Raw genomic sequence first — 17,777 nt, 5'->3', positions numbered from 1 at the left:
AGGAAAACAGCCACACTGAGAATAAAATTATGTATTAATTTATTTAACTTGCATGTGCATCGTCTCACCAGCAGCTGGTGGTCACAAAAAAAAAAAAACAACCTTTGAAACCGACAAAACTTTCAGCTTTCAGTAAACTCAAAGAACACTGTCTGAAGTATCTAATGATAAGAAAGTCGCGGAAAATTCTCCACTTGAACAGTCTAAAGTGTGCTGAATATTAAAGAGGAAAACCCACCAACCCCATTTTTATTCAAAGATGGTTTAAAAAAAATTGACTTTGTCTGGTATTACAGTTTCACCTGTACGCCATTGCCTGTAGCAGTGCAGCCTTTTTTTTCCTGAGTTGCCAAGACTACAAAATACAAACACTTAAAAACTCCCCAGATGCCCCTGTTCTCTCAGCTGGGTTTCTGCAGGTGGGTACCAGCAGCGTGTGTTTGTGGCAGGGCAGAGAGGCTCAGCTAAACACACTTCCTTGAAATGTGCAAACAGGGTTAAGAAGAGAAAGCAGAGGGGGGTGAGACATATACACGGAAGAACATTTATTCAATGTTCAAGTTCATATTTCTCTCCCCTTCTCTGTTTGTTTGCTTCTTTTAATTGCTACCCCCTCTTCAACTGTTACTTAACTTTTAAGGGCGGTACTAAAAAAGCTGCTGTCCTGTGGGCAAATCTTTTGAGTGGGAGGAAGATCTTCAAGAAACAGCTCCTGCCAGGTTTAGGTGTTTGGTTATAATTTGCTATGATAAATAACAATATATTCACTATGAAATTTTATAGTAAGAAATAAGCTAATCCTGTTGTCACAAAATTGGCTTTTCATATCATAAAATGAGGTCAGTAAGAAAAAAATAACTGGAAAAACATGGCTTTCATACTATACATAATTAAAAACTAATCATTAATAAATAAAATTTAATTTATCATTGAAATCATTCATTATGAAGCACTTCTAAAAATTTTAAAGGCAAAGCTATAGGCCTACAGTTAACATGCAAGTTCATCCAACAAGTAACACAAAAATGTTCCGTAGTAGTCAACTGTTGTATCAACATTCAAGAAGGTCTAGACAGCAGCACGACTTCTATATGGCAAACATAACGTATCACAACGGTCTCCTCCAAATCTGGAGAATGCCTCCATCAACTTCCAGAGCATGACATAAAGGATGGGTATTTCTGCAATAACAAAACCACCCTGACTTTGCAGCAGCGGGATGTGAAGGGACTGTCAGGTTGCCGCATGACCCTTGAGCAACCACACATCTGTGTTAGTTCCCATCGCTGGAGAAAGGGGGAACTGAGGGCCCCAGTGCCTTCCAGCAGATGGCAGAAGCTTGGATTGCTGCCACGAGGCCAGCAGCCCCCAGAGGGCAAGCACTCAAAGCAACTGCCATGATGGTGTTCTCGGTGTTGGCACCCACTGATCTTCAGGCCGCTGTGACAGCGGGACAAAGCACTCGCCACACCCCAAGGGAAATTCTGCCAAGTTCTCTAACTTCCTAAAGGGCTTTTTTTCCATACTCAAAAGGGTTAAAAAAAGTAGGAAACATTTTTAACTTCTCAAATTCTTGCTAAGTTACACATAGTACTTCAACTAGCACAATGGTTACATGACAAAGTACTGCAAATTATCAAAAGTACTGTACAGAAAATTACAAATTCATTTCAAAATACATTACGCTGCTATGACTGAGATTAAAAAAGTGCTTTTTTTGTGTCAGAAAAGTGTTTTTCTGAAGTAGAAGTGCCGTAGCCATTACGTTAGAAATCCTGGTGTTTCGCTCCGGTTGTGCTATCCTCTATTCATTATCTTTCCCCCCTGGTTTGCATGTGGCGCCTTCTGCCTGGATGGCCAAGATGAGAGCATGGCACAGCCACAGTACGTGGCCCCCTACGTGGATTACCCCCTGGGTCCTTTGCAACCCCACGGAGCACCCCTTTGGTTTTTATACACCACGTTATTTCCATGGGGCGGGTTTTCTTACACAAGGTTTCGCTCACCCCTCCCCGTGGTTCCCACACAACCGCAGGGATCCCTGCCCAGCCGTTACCTGGCCCCTGCACCAACCTCCTCCTGAGAAGTTGCCGCATTCAGCGGTGCCGGTGCTGCCTCATGAGGGGCACGATGCAGGAAGGGGCCCCGGCCAGCTTAAGGAATGGGTGTCTCAACAGTTCCTGTGCCGTGGCTCTCTGCGAGGGTTCCCGCACCAGCATCAAGTCCAAGAAGCCCCGGAGGACAGAGGAGACCTGTAACACCACGCTGGCGTTAGGAGCAGACAAAGACAAGATTTCCAGCATATGCTCGGTACTTTGCATGTCATTTTTCTCGTGAAGACAATGGATTCTCTGAGCTTTCCCGAGACAAAGATGCATTGAGTTGAAGGACCATGCATCTTCTCTGTGCTGTCCATGTTGAAAGCAGAACAGCACACAATACATAGCTTTGTATGCAATGTGAGAAAAGCGGTAACACTTCACATGATTGCTGCAGACTCAGGTCTGACATTATCCAGATATGCACCCAAGGGCCGCGAAGGCATTGGTGGTAGGCATGGCTGTGCTAACCTGTACAGAGCAGGGCTTGTGTGCTGCCTTGCTCTGGTCCTCAGGCCTGGGAGGAATTGTGGGGAGCACGAAGCCCTGCCCAGCCCCCTTCCTGACGCACTTGCTACAAAAGCAAACTTAGCATTGGACACAAAAGTGTTGGTTAGCTTCCTGTCCTCCTGCAGCAGTCTTACATAGCACCCACTGCTCGAGGTGGTGCTTAATGACGCAATTTACCCTCCAGGCACAGCAGTGTGTGGCCGTGGTTTTATTACACCCGTGTGTGTGCAAGGCCCTCATCACCATGGGAGGTCTGACCTTGTGCATGTCCTTCACGCGGGGCGGTAAGTTATCCCGGATCCGACGCATGGCCTGCAGCGGTGGCTCATTGAAGTAGGGAGGTTCGCCGTCGATCATTTCTATCACCATGATGCCCAGCGACCAGATGTCCACCTGCAACACACAGTCGGTCCACAAACACCGCTGGTAGCACAGAGTGAGGGAACAGGCCTGGCATTTGAGGGTCATATAAACCCCAGAGCTGCACACCAACTGCTGTCAGCAGCCACTTCAAAATAATTGTTGGGTGAACCATCCCCTTTCTCTTTCTAACCAGCTGATAACATCGAGTGCACTGAAGAAATGACCTGCAACAGCATACAAACTGGGTCTGCAGCTGGTCGAGGTGATGGCTACTGGAACTCTGCTCATAGGAGAGGCTACCTGTGCCCTGTGTTGTGGCACAGAGCTGCAGCTCTGAACCCATTGAGTCTTTTCCCTGCACTGGCTCTGCAGCGCTACAGAAAAGCGCAGTGAGTGGAAACACAGCGCAGAACAGCTGCTCTGAAATCAGGTAGTATTTCCCCTGAATACTAACAGCTATAGCACCTCCTTCCTACCCCTAGGCAAACGCACTTACTACAGCCAGGCCCATTTACAGCGATGGCAGGTAGCACATTATATAATCCCTTCGGAAAATGATTCATTCCAGCTTAAAAAAAGAAACACCAATCCTTTTTTTTTTGTCCCAGTCTGCTGCACAGCTGCTCCAGAACCCCACTCCAATGACAGTAATTCCTGTCATTTGCCAACCTAAATACCATCAGGGCCAGGCTATACTTATTTTGCTCTTCTGCCAGCACTATCCTTCAGCTTCATTTTTTTTTCCCTTTCCCTCTTGGTGGGAATCCTAATGTAGCCGTAAGTTCAAGTACTTTATAATCCCCTCAGTGTTATTAATGGGCCAATAATAGATGATGTTATTATCCCTGAGATGTCTCTTACAACACCACACACGCTGGGGCAAATGCCAGTGCCTGCAGGGTGCCCTCACTTCCAGGTAGGAGCGCTCCCTGCCTGGGCCAAACAGAGCCCTTCTGCGTGTTCTGAAGATACATCATCTCCCACCCCAGGCCTTGGCTGCACAGCTCGTTTCCACTCCTTTGTACGTGTATATGTGTGTGTGTGTGTGTGTGTGTGTGTGTGTGTCTCTCTCTCTCCCTCACATACATACAGCATAAATGTGTATATGCACACACACACACACACACACACACACACGAGTTGCTTTATCAAGCAGATCAGGCAGAAGAAAATGCAGCTGTGTCCTGGGCTGGGGACTAAGATGCTGTCTCTGCTGAGACTGGAGAGAGGAGAACTCCCAGGCTGGCAGTGCAGGAGTGCTGAGCCAGGTCCCACCAACCCGCCCTTTCTGTTCTCAGCTGCAAGTCTCTGATAAAAACATACGGAACTGCCTCTTTTTCAGAGGGCCTGCAGTTCTTAAAACAGTTCTCACAATGTACTTTGTTTTTTTTTTTTCCTCATTCAACTAATCAGAGAATTGACTACAATGAGAATACTACAAAGTATGGCAAACCACGCTACCCAACTGACTCTTGCATTTGGGATCCTAAAGGCCCATGGCTCTGCCTTTGCTAGCACTCCCCTAGAGGCTGGGGAATCCGCACTTTAGCTGGCTGGGAGCTCAGTGGGTCTCTGCCTGCATGGCTGTGAAAGTACTGATGCGACTTGCCTTGTGGTGCGGCTGTGCGCATTGCCTACTGGTCTGGTACATGGAGGTGTACACGCCTCTATCTGCAGCTCCAGATTGCAGACTAATATAGAGGTCAGCAATGGGTCTTCCCCAGCACGCAAATGATGCCATTTTTCTTTCACAGAGTACCCTAAGCTAAACTATGTAAAAGCATTACATTGCTTAGCACTCTAAACAGAGTTATTTGACCAGACTTTATGAAGGAATATGTTCAAGTGCACAGTGTCATACAAACACAAGTGCTGCTGTTCAGCACAGCTATGTACAGCATCTCAACTGCTGCCTTCCCCCTGGGTTCAGTGGGTTTGACCGCAGCACCGTGTGCCACTCTGGGTGCCCCGCAGCACCTACCTCGGTGCCATAGGGCATGCGTGATATCACCTCTGGTGCCATCCAGTATGGCGTCCCAACCAGCGACTTCCTCCTTGGCACCTCCTTGGACACCTGGGCACAGAACCCGAAGTCGGACAATTTGATCTAGAAAGCAAAGACAAAGAGAAGGTCCCTCTTGTGTAACAAGGTACACACTGATCTGGCCAGACACACTTCCCTCCGGGAGAAGCCCTTGTCTCCTGCTGTAGCAGCTGGGATGGGGCAGCAGTACGGTTTTGGAAGTGAGGTTGGAGATGGAGGATGAGCCTGGAGAGAGCATGGCTGATTACAACAAAAGGAAGGCAAGAAAGTGGCAGAGGCTGGCAGCAGTGCCCTGATCAGCCCTCACAGCTCCTTGTTACTCCTCCAGCAAAAGTGCAGAGGTGATCAATGACCTGTAACTCAGAAGGAAAGCAAACATTCCAAACTTACTATATTTATAATGAATCTATTATTGCAAATATATTAACTCAATGTTTCTAGCATATGTATATTTACTAATATTCAATACAATATCTATTGTAAGTGATACATATCACCTATACTGTTTTATCAGCTTTGAGTTTGCCAGAAAACAGACAATCCCGTGTTTCTTTTTCCACACAGAGCATGTGGATCTGCCATCCCTAGAAAGCAACACCACCAACCAACAACTTTTCAAGTGTGCTGTGGCCTGCCCCTCAAAACTGTTGTCTGTGTGTAGTAAGGGGCTTGAGGAGGCAGGGATAGGTGGAAGATTCCTCCAAAATGGCTGTAAGAGATGAGGGACCTGCATCCAGTGCTGGGAACTCGGGAACTGAGGAAAGCATTGTCCTTGAGTAGCTGTGGCAGTGACCTGAAATAGAAATAATGGGATACACGAGCACTCTGGAGAGCAGCTCCTGCTGCATCATGTGCCTGCTCATACTTAGATGCAGGTTTTTTTTTTTTAACCAACAAAAATGCTGGAAAATTATGACCTTCCTCCTCCCCCACTGCTGTACAACACCAAGGTGAAAACTCCTCCGAACTGGACCAAAAATCAGCTGGTGTGACTTTCGTGGCATCACTACCTTCCAGAAACGCTTGCTCCTCAGGGCAGCTGAAGCATCTGTTTTTCCAAGTATTCTTCTGGAGGCCTAAAACCGATCCCTGGGCTTTTCTTGGAAGCTGCTCCACATGAGGGCAGCCCCGGGCACCTCAAGCTATGCTCCACACAGTGCAATGGCAGCCAGCACCCAGAGTCCATGAGCCATGAAGCCAGCTGCGTGCTGGCACCTGGGGACGTGCTGGGAGCCCAGACAGCCTCAGCACAAGTAGAGTGGGATGTTCCATCAGTTGATGTATTGTGTAAAGCAACAGCTTATTATCAGCTCCGATTTGTTTTCTTGGGGATTTAGTACAGACCCCGCTTTTTTTTTTTTTTTTAATCTACGGGTATTATTTTTAACAGAACTACAAAATGACTGTTGGTATTTCTAAAACAAAGCCACCAGCAGTCAGGTCCCTCACGCTAAATGTATTTTTCAGTTTACAGGATGAAGAATGGAAGAAATAAAGTGAATTTTGGAAGCAGAGCCCGGTCTTCTTTTGTAGGAGCACAAGAGGTTTTGCAGATCTATTGCTCGTTCGAGTACATAAAAGACAACGATTTTCTAAAAAAAGATAATTACACAACACAGCCATGAAGAAATCTGCAATGCAGATATTAAGTACTGGGGTAATGAGTATAATGAGGCAGTGTACACAGGGCCTGAAAGCAGTTCAGATGCTATTTCAGCAACACGGATCAAAATTGCAACTGAAGAACTCCTACACATGTGGGATTTGCTCCCCCGACACGATTAACAAGACTGGCCGGGGATGGCTGCACGAAGAAAATCCTTCTCTTCGTGATGTGGGAATCAAATGTAAAGGTGAGAGGATCAGATCAGGCCTGAGAAGCCTCACGTTTCACCTTCAGCACTGGAAGATTTGGGTGCTCTTGGTCTCGTTCTGACCCGCTCACTACATCCTGCTTTGGGCACATACGTAACCCCACTGCAGCAGCCCTAAAACCCTGCCTATGGGAATCCCTGAGCATGACTGAACTAGTTTTTACTTCCATTATTTGATGCAGCCACAAGATGAGACCCAAACCAGTGCAGAAATTAGGCTTTTACATCTAACAGTTACTTGCTCCCCTCCACCTATGCCTTCAGGTGCCCTGAGTTTCAGGCGCTACAAGTTTTACTGCTGTGTGGCCACAAGCAATGCAGCTCAGCACCACTTTTCTTTCCCCAAAGAAATTAATGTTTCCTTTTGAGACTGAACACAGACAGTGTGTTATTTTTTTGGCACACAACCTTTACTTTGCTGATTAAGCAGGCCACGTGCATTTTCTCTCCCTCTCTCCTCACATGTGAACACCATAAAGAACAATTTGGTGATAGCAGTGGCCCATCCAAATGCAGGAGAGCATGGGACAGGTGCTATCAACCACCTCACAGGTGTACCTATGGCAAGCGCTATCCCCACAGTTGAGTGTTTCAGCACTAAGGTATAACATTTCCTATTAGTATAGACTGAAGATAGCATCCTAACCAGCCTGGGAAAACAGGGCTTATGTATAAAAGCTTGCTAGCTAAAAGATTACTGTAAGTAGTACAAAGAAAAACTTCTGCAAGGTGTCAAGGTAGGAGTGGGGCAGAACTGCAGGAAGTTCCCCATTACCTAAGCATCACCCTTTAGCATAGTTTCTTCTGCCACTGCCTCCCAGTGGCTGTAATTCTCCATGGGTATTCTGCATGCAGTACAGATGTCAACCACTGGCCAGGCCTGTGCTTTTCTAATTCAGCTCTCCAGCAAGACTGAAGCTGTAGTTTTGTGGGTCTGGCTCAGAGCCTGCTGTTGAACCCTACCTGGAGCTCAACCTCAGCATACACAACCTTATTCCTCTCACATAATCAATAAAACCCCCCAAAGGATGAGGCTACTTTTCCCATTATCTGACAGCATTTGGTCTTACATCAGATTAGGATCAGAGGAATGGAGGGACCCAAATCTCCCACTTTCCTGCCAGGTAGGAAGTAGAAAACTAAGTTGCATTTTCCCTTCCCCTTTATTTACTCTCTTTAGCTCTGCCACTTTTGTCACCCTAGCTGGGCTTTGAGAGGAGGGCAGTGGTATTCTGTCAGTGCCACGAAGTACTGTGCTGGTGAGGGGGCACAGACTCCCTGCCACGGACTGCAGGGATGACAACCTGGGTTTAAATTCCTCACCAACCTATGGGTGCCAATGTTCGCTTCAGAAGAGCGTGGAGATCCACGGGGAAGGTGGCATTTTGGGCAACCCTTGCTCTACACATGATGTCCTGCCAACAGCTCTGCCACTGGCCAGGAGCAAAGGGATGGACATAGGCCACTTCTATTCAAGTGCCTGTTTGGTTGCATTAGGATCAGGAACCAAGCTCCTATCTACTATGATGCCTGGCATGGAGCAGAAGAGCTTCTCAAAGACTCAACTTATTGATTGATTGATTGGAAGTGGTACTTTGGCAAGCCATGGGCACAGCTGTTTTTGTGACAGACCCCACCAACCCCTAAGGCAGACCCCTTGTGTGTCAGCCAGAGATGATAGGAGAAATGCTTGGTGCTCACCCGCCCATCGCTTGTGAGGAGGATGGAGTCACTTTTGATGTCGCGGTGGATGACACCCTGGTTGTGCAGGTAGGACAGAGCTCTCAGGACAGACAGGCAGACGGTCGCTATCTGCTCCTCGTTCATCCTGAAACAGCAACATAGAAAAATGCACTGAGCATTAAGGAAGAAAGCAGGAAAGGGGAGCTGGAGTGGGCAGGCCCAGGTTCCTGTTCACACCAGTACATGAACTATTTCTGTCAAGAAAGGGAGACGATGGGTGAGGAATAACTCTGCAACAAGGCTGGGACAAGTCTGCCTCTAGCATTAGAAGAGAATGATCAAGTCCTCATTTCTGTACACATGTGTAAAGCCCCACCATGGAAAAAGCTGCTGCTGCAACATGACAGCAACGGACGGGACAGGTCATGCACCACAGCTGGGCGTCCCCAGCTTCATCACCACACCAGCAGAAGCCTTAAAGCATTTCTGCTTTAACTTTGTGATGTTATTTGCAGTATTTCAGCAGAATCTTTAAGAGAAGGTCACGCAATGTAAAAAACGCAGAAGATTAAGGAATGACTGCTTTGAGCTAAAAAATGGATGACAGCTCTTAAGAAGTGGCTGTCCTGGGAACATCTGTTTGCCGTTAAACTCCTGTCAGAAATATCTCCAGTGGAGCTTTTAATGTTTTGGGGAGCACTAGTTAGTAAATGCCTTGCAATATTATGCTTGATTTCAGCACATCAGCTAAGGCAACACTTCAAAATAAAAGAGCACAAACTTCTTTTTCATGTAGGGGAAAAAAAAAAAAAAGCTATGAGAGAAAAACAGCTATGAGAGAAGACAAATTTTCATGTCTAATTTTCTTTTTGCTTCTCATCTTGCTCACCCAAGTACTCTCCCACTGAACTGTTGTGGAAATACGTGTTGTTTTATTCCAGATGAAGAAATTAGAGAATTCATCCTTCCTATCCCACTCTGTCCTGCTCAGCAGAATGAGATGAGTGAGGAGCAGATGTAAGATAGGCTGTAAGATCCAACACCTGCACTCACAGAGGAACTAGAAGAGAGGTTCAGTACACTACAGCCTCTGTACTGGTAAACTGTCTCATTTAAAGGCATGATGTTAACTGAAATGTGGGAACCAGATCTACTGTAAGCACAAATGCTGAGAGATAGAAAAATACTTTTCCCGTTAGGTCTTCGGCTCAGTTTGTAGTTAATGCTTCTGACAGCATGGCTACGTGGGTTATGAGTATCAAGAGAAATCACCCCCAAAACTGACAGAGCTATGAAAGCAAATCCAACACTACAGATCACCATACACGGAAAAGGAGCTTTTTTTTTTTTGACACCTGGGGAACTAACGGATAAAGGTAATCTCTGCTAAATTAACACTGAAAGCTCTGGCAAATCTCTGCCTCCCAGCAAGCCCTTCCAGATATTTCTTCTCTTTCTTTATAAAAAAAAACACCTGCACTGACAGAAAGCCATCTGCAGTTCTGCCGGTACTGTGAGTGTGCCACATTATGTGTATATATACATACGTGCGTGCACATACAGCTATCATAGAGACATATCTGTACACATGCATAGCCATACCCACACATACATATAGTTACATATGCACCACTGGGGGATTGCCTGCAGCTCGCAGCCCACCTGGTGTGAGTCACGATGTCTGTCAGAGCACCGCCCTCCAGGAACTCCATCACCACCCACAGCTCATCGCTGACAAGGTAACTGTTGTACATGTCAACCACGTTTTCGTGATGGTAATCTCTCATGATTACAACCTGTGAGGGAAAAAAACCAAAGATGAGATGTGAATTGCTGCAAGCACTGCCACTTGTTTTGACCTTCTTTTTCACTGCGCTTTTCCCTTTGTGCTTAGTAAAGGTTCTGCTATGAATCACAACCTCGCTAATCCTTGTGGCAGTGCGTAAACAAAATCCATGTGTATACATAAGGTAACAGTCATCATAAACACATCAGGAGACAGGAAGACTCTTTAGTTGCTGAATTGTAAGTGGCAGACAATTGTGTGTTTTTTGTTTGTTTGTTTTTCTCCATACTGCAGGACCAGGACTGGTTATTTCATTGCTTTCTTACTGCCACCTGCTTTCAGTACAACATTTATTTAGAGCCAATCAATTGCTCAGCTCAAAGTCCTCTTTATCAGGCAGCAAACCATACCTTGTACAGTACTTTAACAGAAAGCTGGTGATACTGGGGCTATTCATCTCCCAGCAGGGGACTGAACTACATCATCTTTGAAGTCCCTTCCAACCCAAGCCACTCTAAGATTCTATGACTCAACATTAAAGGGATCTGAGGCCCCTGGGTCACAGACCACAGCAGAGGTAATAAAATGGGAAGAAGAGCACACAGGTCAGGGGCACCCCAGAGATGTGGGGTCAGTGTGCACATGGCCCGTATGCACTATGCCTGAAGTGGCTGGGAGGGATTGAGCTCTGTTCTGCTCCTGGGTGCTCAGAAACTGTGAGCATAACTCTGCATTATGCTACCATATATGTAAAGTTAAAGAACTACAAAGATACAGCTTTTCTCTTTTCAAGTGTAGTGCTGTAACACAGAGGAAAATACAGCAATGATAGCACAGTAGTAAAGCCCTAGGCTGCAGCAGAGGAGAATAAGCTCAAATAACACAGCTATAGACATAGAAATAAATGAAAAAAAAAATCTACTGACCCTTAGAAGGCCTCAAGCATGCAGGGATTTCCAGCGAGATCCTTTTGCCTCCAGTGCCAACCCTTAAATGAGGTCTGGGAAGGGAGTGGATCCTGGCTCCAACCCTTCCTGTCACTCAGGTACACTGCATGCACCTGAGCTCCCATGGGTTGGCCCTGCCTTCCCACCAGCTGCTCAATCACTGGTTCAGGCCATGACTTAGCATTTCTGCTACACTGAGGCTCTAAAACTAAGGTTCGAGGAGAGCTGGTAGTTTGGGACAAAGGCTCTTCCAGAGTGCAGTCATGAAAAACACCGTGCTCTTGAGGAAAGCCTAAGGCAAAACTAACAAAGCTCAAGGAGAATAAGTTCACTTGAATGATTACAGCTTCATTTAAACATTCCCATAAAACAGATGCTGAGCCAGGCGTATGCATGCTTTATGTGAGTGCTGTAAACTCAGCCACCACACCTAGAAGTGAACTGCACTAACAGCAGCTCAGCCAAGGTGCCAACAACAACCGCATGATATTGAGGGATGTCAGAGAGGGGACAGGGAGAGAAAACATCAGCCAGGGAAGGCTCTGATTACCCTTGTGTAGATGGAGGGAGGCACTGAGAAGAAATTTTCAGATGACACAAGTGACTGGAGCACGTCAGGGAAGCAGATTGGTCCTGCACAGATTCAAGATGTCACCATTGAAGAAATGCTCAGTTAGAGCTAGTGCAAAGCAATTCAGTGCAGTCTTCCAGCGGAGACAAAATGAAGTCAAAATACCCAGTGTAGTCATGGGCTGCAGAAAGGATAACTTGTGTGCAAACACAAGCAAGTTTTTGCTAAAGAGCTTCTATAAAGTAAAGATCAGGCTGGTGCCGATGGCCCCAAGTGCCCCAAAGCAGACAGTACTCACATGAAGTCTTAAAGGAATGAAGTACAAAGGGCCGAGCTGTGACCACTGCATCTAGCCTATTGCTTGTACCCTGGCACTTACAGCACACATCGATGTCATCCCTGCCCTCCAAGAGGGCTCTGGGGGACCTACATAACCACAGGTCAGTCCAATGCCTGTGCTGAGCAAGCTACTGGAAATGGTAACTACTATCATGTGGCTGTAAGAATCATCGACAAACTGGATATAATGGGGGAGAGTGCAGAAAATTGTGCCTCAAAACCCTCTTAGAGCTTCCTGACAGAGTGTGATCCTGCTCAAGGCCACTCTGCTAGGATTTCAAGAAGGTGACAGGTCAACAATCTTTAAAGAAAATCTTTCAATTAAAAGCTGTTATTTTATTTCTAAAATGTGACGTTTTTTAATGGTTCTAAAGAAACCAGAATTTAATGTGCTGAAGGATGATCCTCTTGTAGTCAAAACACATGAAGCGAATGATAGGATCAAATGGTTTTCACAAGAGGTTTCCCTGGGGACCTGCAGTGTTATTGGCATTGATCACTGTACTCGTAAGGGATCCCAAAAAAGCAGAGAATACAGAACACTAACTTCTATAGGGGGGGAAGAAGTAGAAACTCTTCCAATTCCAGAAGGAACTCAGAGCACCAAAGAACTGGAAGAATAAATGGGAAATTAAAATCCGTGTTCTTAAATCTAAGATAAAACACACAGAAAACAATTCTACAAAAACAGCAGTGGTTTCCAAACTGGCTGTAATCTCTCAGGAGATGCGGGAATTAATATAGATGGTTCCACGAAAAAGGGATTGTCAGCTCTTTGCTTACGACCCATCAAGAAAGGAAAGGGATCACAAATGATTAGGAGGGGAGGCAAGCAGAAAGCAAAAAGCATGTATATGCCAGAGTATGGTTCGTGTGCTTCTTCAGTATTAAGGTCAGTTAGGATCCTCCATCTCAGCAAAATAAACCGTACCATAAACGGTCCAAAGAAGGCAACCGGGCTGTGTCTGTGCACCTGGTAAGCTGTGTGGACCAGATGACAGATTTCTTAGCTGTTTACTGTGACTTCCCACTGTGTTATTATAGGTCTAAAGCTAGGAGGAGATGTAGCTCATATGAAACCGATCTGATGATTTCAGACACCACAAATGAGTGTAGGACTCACTCCCCTATTTTAGAAAAACATTAACATGGCTTTTGTGGCGTCCATTCAGATCACATCTTATGCCGCACTGCCCACAGCAACGTACCTCATTGAACAGCAGCTCCCTCCTCTGCTGTTTCCTGAGATCCATTTTCTTCACAGCGACTTGCTTTCCCGTGTGCTTCTCAGTGGCAATGCAGACTACCCCCGTGGAGCCCTCCCCGATCTTGATGAAGCTGTCCAAGTACTCCCGGGGATCCCCGGGACTGACGACCAGCTGCAGGGCAGCTCTGAACTGTTCGTGGGACACCCGGGAGGGCTGCTGGTCTGAGGAGGAGCCCCAGCTGGGAGGGGGATAAGCACTTGATGTGATACTTGGGGAGCTGGGGTAGGAGGCGGTGGAAATATAGGGAGAGCTTGGCTGGAGGGATGGCTGGTGGTAGTGGGATGCTTTGTGGTAGACCAGAGGGTACTGGTAGCTGCTGCTGGAATAGCTGACTTTGCTTTGACTTTGAGGTAGCTTTACTGGGCCCCTTGGGTAGGTGTCCGATCCAGAGAGTGGTGGGCTAACTACCAGCTGTGCTCGGTCGTAATCCACCTGCAACACAAAAGCAGACGAATGGACATGAGTGAAGAGCTGGGTTTCCAGCTGCCTGGCCAACCCTGACCTCTCCATTCACTTTCTGCACCGAGTATGCTCAGCAGGATGCCCGCACAGCATGCTCCTGCATGGACTCGCTGTTCAGTAAGGGACATTGCTGCCTGCTGAATTTTAGACCATTAGGCTGCCTGCCCTCTCATCACTACTAAAATGAGGCCAGTAAAGACCACTAGGTCTTCTGTATACCCCAGGTTCTGTTTTATGTCCATGTACCCATTCGGAGACATGTTAATCTTTGTTAAATAAAAGCATATGGTCCAAAGGAATGCATTTACTCTGTATTAGCAGTGCCCTGCAGGTTCTCTGGGCCATTTTCTCCAGTGAAGCATCCCTTTCAGTACAATCCCTTTCACAAATTCAAATCCATGTCTTTCCTTCCAAACACCAGTTCCTGGCTTTTGACTCTCACCCGTTAGTCCTTTCTTTTGCTTTTTCCTGGTGATACGCAAATGACCTCTTGCCATGGAGGTGGTGGTACCCTGAAATTCCCACAGCCTCTGCTGTGCCCCACCACCAGCTGCTGGCTGAGCCACCGCAGAGCAGACGCAGCCCTCTTATCTTTTCCTTTTTTACCCTTTTCAGTGTTGTATAGCTTAAAACAGCCATGCCTTCCCCACCATCCCCACAAGTGGAATCAGGGCTGCAGCACTCTCCAACCATGGCAGTGTAGCAACACGGAGGGAGCGCTGCAGACCATGAACAAATGGCAGAAGAGCACCAAATTCAAAGCACGGGGATACATCACACAGAGCTACAACTAGGGGAGCACGTAACCTGCCTGAGGTGAGAGGAGAGCCGCTCAGAGGAGTCTTCAAAGGGACTTCCTCCAAGCAAGCTAAAATGAGGAGCCTAATTCAGTACATCATTACTTAAGTCATTTTCCAGAGTGACACACTGCTTAACTGCGGCGTCGCAGAACTGCTCATCTTCATTTCAAATAGGAGACAATCGCGAGGAAATGATCCCAATGGGAGGCCTTTGTCATCTGCAGGTTCCTTTCTTCCCTTGTGTTTTCCCTAGCTTTTCTAAGCTACTTACACTGAAAGTCAGCAAATACTTCGCATTCATAAATAAAACTGTCTCCATCTGTGAAAAACAGAAAAGGATCGAAGACAAAAAAATGCACCTGAAACAAAAGAATTCTTTTCTTTTCCCACAAAAGGGCATCTCCACGTTTCTGATGTAACGTAGGTGACTCCTGCCGACACGTGGGGCGCTGAGGGGCGGGGGGCGGTCAGACACAGGCTCACGATGTAGCACAATTACAAATAATTACGGCAACGAATTCATTTCATCAATCAATTTCCGCGGCGGCCCACAGGGGTGGACAGCGCAGCAACCCCGACGCAGCTCACGGCAGCTACTATTGCTGCTGGCTGCCGGCCAGGAGTCCCTGATCCATGTTAGTTAAATGCACATTAATCTGAATTTGGCAGTGTAATCAAGGACCCAACTGAACTGTGAAATTGAATTCTGCGGTGGAACATCATTTGACCGTTTTATGCGAAGACTGCAAAAAAAAAAAAAAAAAAAAAAGGAAAGAGTAGAAAAAATTCTGCCGCAGCATCCATCCATCACTGTAGGCTGCTGCACAGCGAGGAGGAGACTCTAGCTGGAGTCACTCGGCTGCGGGGAGAAAAGCCTCGCAATAAAGAAGCGCAGCGCTGGATCAGCGCTTCTGGGCGCTGTGTGTGAGCCGGGCATGCCCGCCTGCCGTCCTGCTGAGGGTTAGCAGGGCACAGGGATGCCTCCGCACCAGGGCTGTGCAGGCACTTCCATCGGCAGCCTGCAGCTGGAGGCGCCTGCTGTGTGAGCTCCCAGCCACACGGTGCCTGCGTCCAACGCTGACAGCGCTGCACGGCCGCCTCCTCGGGTGCTGTTTCTGTACGAGTGTGACATACAAATGCTTACGGTCAGGAATGCACTTATGCAGCTGTGAGATAGAAGGGGGGTCAGAGACATCGTGCGTTTCGTGAAGGACATGACATCCGCCCACCTCATTAACACAGAAAGGTGCTCGGATGGTTTGGTGGAGGGAGGGGAACTCAATCCAGCCCCATCCTATGTATCTGTGTACACAGAGCCACACAGATGATTGCTTTGACTGAAAAGACACCATTTTTATATCAAGATGGGGAAAGCCCAGTCTAAAACTAAAACCAGACAAATCCGCACCAAAGGACTGCTACTGGGTGTCCCCACACCTGCTCTTTTCTGAGCACGGCCCACGTGTCGGGAACAGCAAATCCTGCAGAGACATTTTAAAAGGAAAACTGGGATGTTCAGCGTCCTTTTTTGACAGCTTTCTGCACTTCGTGTTTCGGTGTATCCGCAGGACAAACATTCACTTCCTGCACCCCATGCAATCCTACTGAAGAAGAGGAGCCCCAATGACTCCATCAGCCCAACCTCTCCTTCCAGGCTGTGTCCTCACGCGGTTTTTCACAGCGTGGCAAAATTGAGCACGTTTGATTCCACTAATAATGCTATTATTCCTGCTACTGAACGCAATTACCTACCGAAAGGCAAGTCTGTAAATACTACAAAGGAAAGTAAAAGCCAGCCCTGCTCCCACTCAAGATCAGGTCAGGGGAGCAGATGAAGTCACGGCCCTGCAGTGCAATGCGATGTGCTGCCGCTCATGAGGATGCAGCCTCACTCAGGTCTGCGCACGGCCACCTCAGCAGCCAGGTCTGACACAACACGTCTGAAACCTGCTGCCAGAACAGGGCACGTGTCTCGTTTATCTGACATCTGTAATAATCCCCATCTGCACCTACTCTTCAGATTTACAAGTCAAAACGCACATCTTTGTTAAATGCATTTCGAAGCCGTACATTTGTGCCTGAGGACTTTTTCAATGCTTGCTTTTCCCCCCTTTTAATTATACTTTAAAGCCAATTTCATTTGTACAATATCTGATTTGAGACTTGATTCTCACTTAGTAAACTCATTTAATGAACCATTATCTTACTAATGCCTCCTTGAAAAGAAGATTCCTCAGCAATCATCCAAGACACGAAGCTGCTATTCACTTCCAGGAGTTGCGGATGGGTTTGGGAATTGAAACTGCTGCATTTAACAGTGAATCATCAAGTTTCAATATACCGAGGCTACACGAGCGCTTTTGATGCTCAAAGGAGAGCAATGGCTCAAAATGAATCTCGCACTGAGGCATCTTTTTCCTTAATAGAAGTTGTTACTGCATTTTAATGGGATATTTTACAAAGCGTCTGCAGTGCTCTGAGCCCTGTGCAGTACACCTCCGCCTTCCCTCTTATTGAATGCCGTAAATCTGGCAAGAGCAGGCACAAGAGAGTTTATGAATTATTGGTGGATTTGTCCTTCCTCCTTCTCAACTCTGACAAAGTGATTGTTTTAAAAGAAAGAAATGGCAGGCAGCCCATCCCAAGCTTTCCTCACCAATTCCAGAATCTGTATTTTAACACCTTACTCTTGCAGACAGTTAACCGCATAGAGATATCCCTCCCAGCAAACCCCAAACTTAGACAAGGCACAGGAAGAAACCTGGCAACCTTTCTACCCCCCCAGCATTTACACTCCAACTCAAAAGCCCAACTCTGTGTTTTAACACAATCAGCACCAAAAAAAAAAAAAAAAAAAAAAAAAAAAAGGCAGCACTGCTCTCCCTTTACCATGGGACATCAACAGTAACTGCAGCCCAGCATCAGCAAAGCAGCCAAAACCTAAGCAGGATACAGGCATGCCTCTGGTATGAAGCCATGGTGTATGTGCAGAGGTTTGAGATGATATCTGGGTCTCAAGTTGGACAGGACC

General features: G+C 46.7%; 1 protein-coding gene and 1 long non-coding RNA gene across 18 annotated transcripts in view; one reads left to right on the top strand and one right to left on the bottom strand.

The window, feature by feature from the left end:
- Positions 1-22: 22 nt before the first annotated feature.
- The window catches only part of PAK5 (p21 (RAC1) activated kinase 5), a 316,295-nt gene continuing 298,540 nt past the window's right edge, over positions 23-17,777 (bottom strand). For 15 of the 16 annotated variants that reach the window (XM_046938631.1, XM_046938634.1, XM_046938630.1 and 12 more), the window contains 6 exons: positions 13,425-13,916; positions 10,236-10,369; positions 8,592-8,718; positions 4,954-5,079; positions 2,868-3,002; positions 23-2,252 (listed from right to left, as the gene is read on the bottom strand). In XM_046938631.1, coding sequence (XP_046794587.1) covers positions 2,097-2,252; positions 2,868-3,002; positions 4,954-5,079; positions 8,592-8,718; positions 10,236-10,369; positions 13,425-13,916 — 1,170 coding nt within the window. In that variant the 3' untranslated portion in view covers positions 23-2,096. The remainder of the gene's footprint in view (positions 2,253-2,867; positions 3,003-4,953; positions 5,080-8,591; positions 8,719-10,235; positions 10,370-13,424; positions 13,917-17,777) is intronic. The other variant, XM_040696947.2, reaches the window with a different exon arrangement.
- On the top strand, positions 2,179-10,241 carry LOC121110387. Of its 2 annotated transcripts, none has more exons than XR_005858774.1 (3): positions 2,179-2,310; positions 3,166-3,402; positions 6,484-10,241. It is a non-coding gene; the product is annotated as an uncharacterized LOC121110387 (long non-coding RNA). The 2 variants fall into 2 exon arrangements; XR_005858773.1 differs by lacking the exon at positions 6,484-10,241 and adding an exon at positions 5,581-6,452.

The sequence above is a fragment of the Gallus gallus genome, chromosome 3 (genome assembly GCF_016699485.2).
Source record: "Gallus gallus isolate bGalGal1 chromosome 3, bGalGal1.mat.broiler.GRCg7b, whole genome shotgun sequence".
NCBI classification, from domain to species: Eukaryota; Metazoa; Chordata; class Aves; order Galliformes; family Phasianidae; genus Gallus; species Gallus gallus.
Note: the sequence above shows the minus strand (reverse complement) of the source record. Positions and strands in the feature narration are given on the sequence as shown.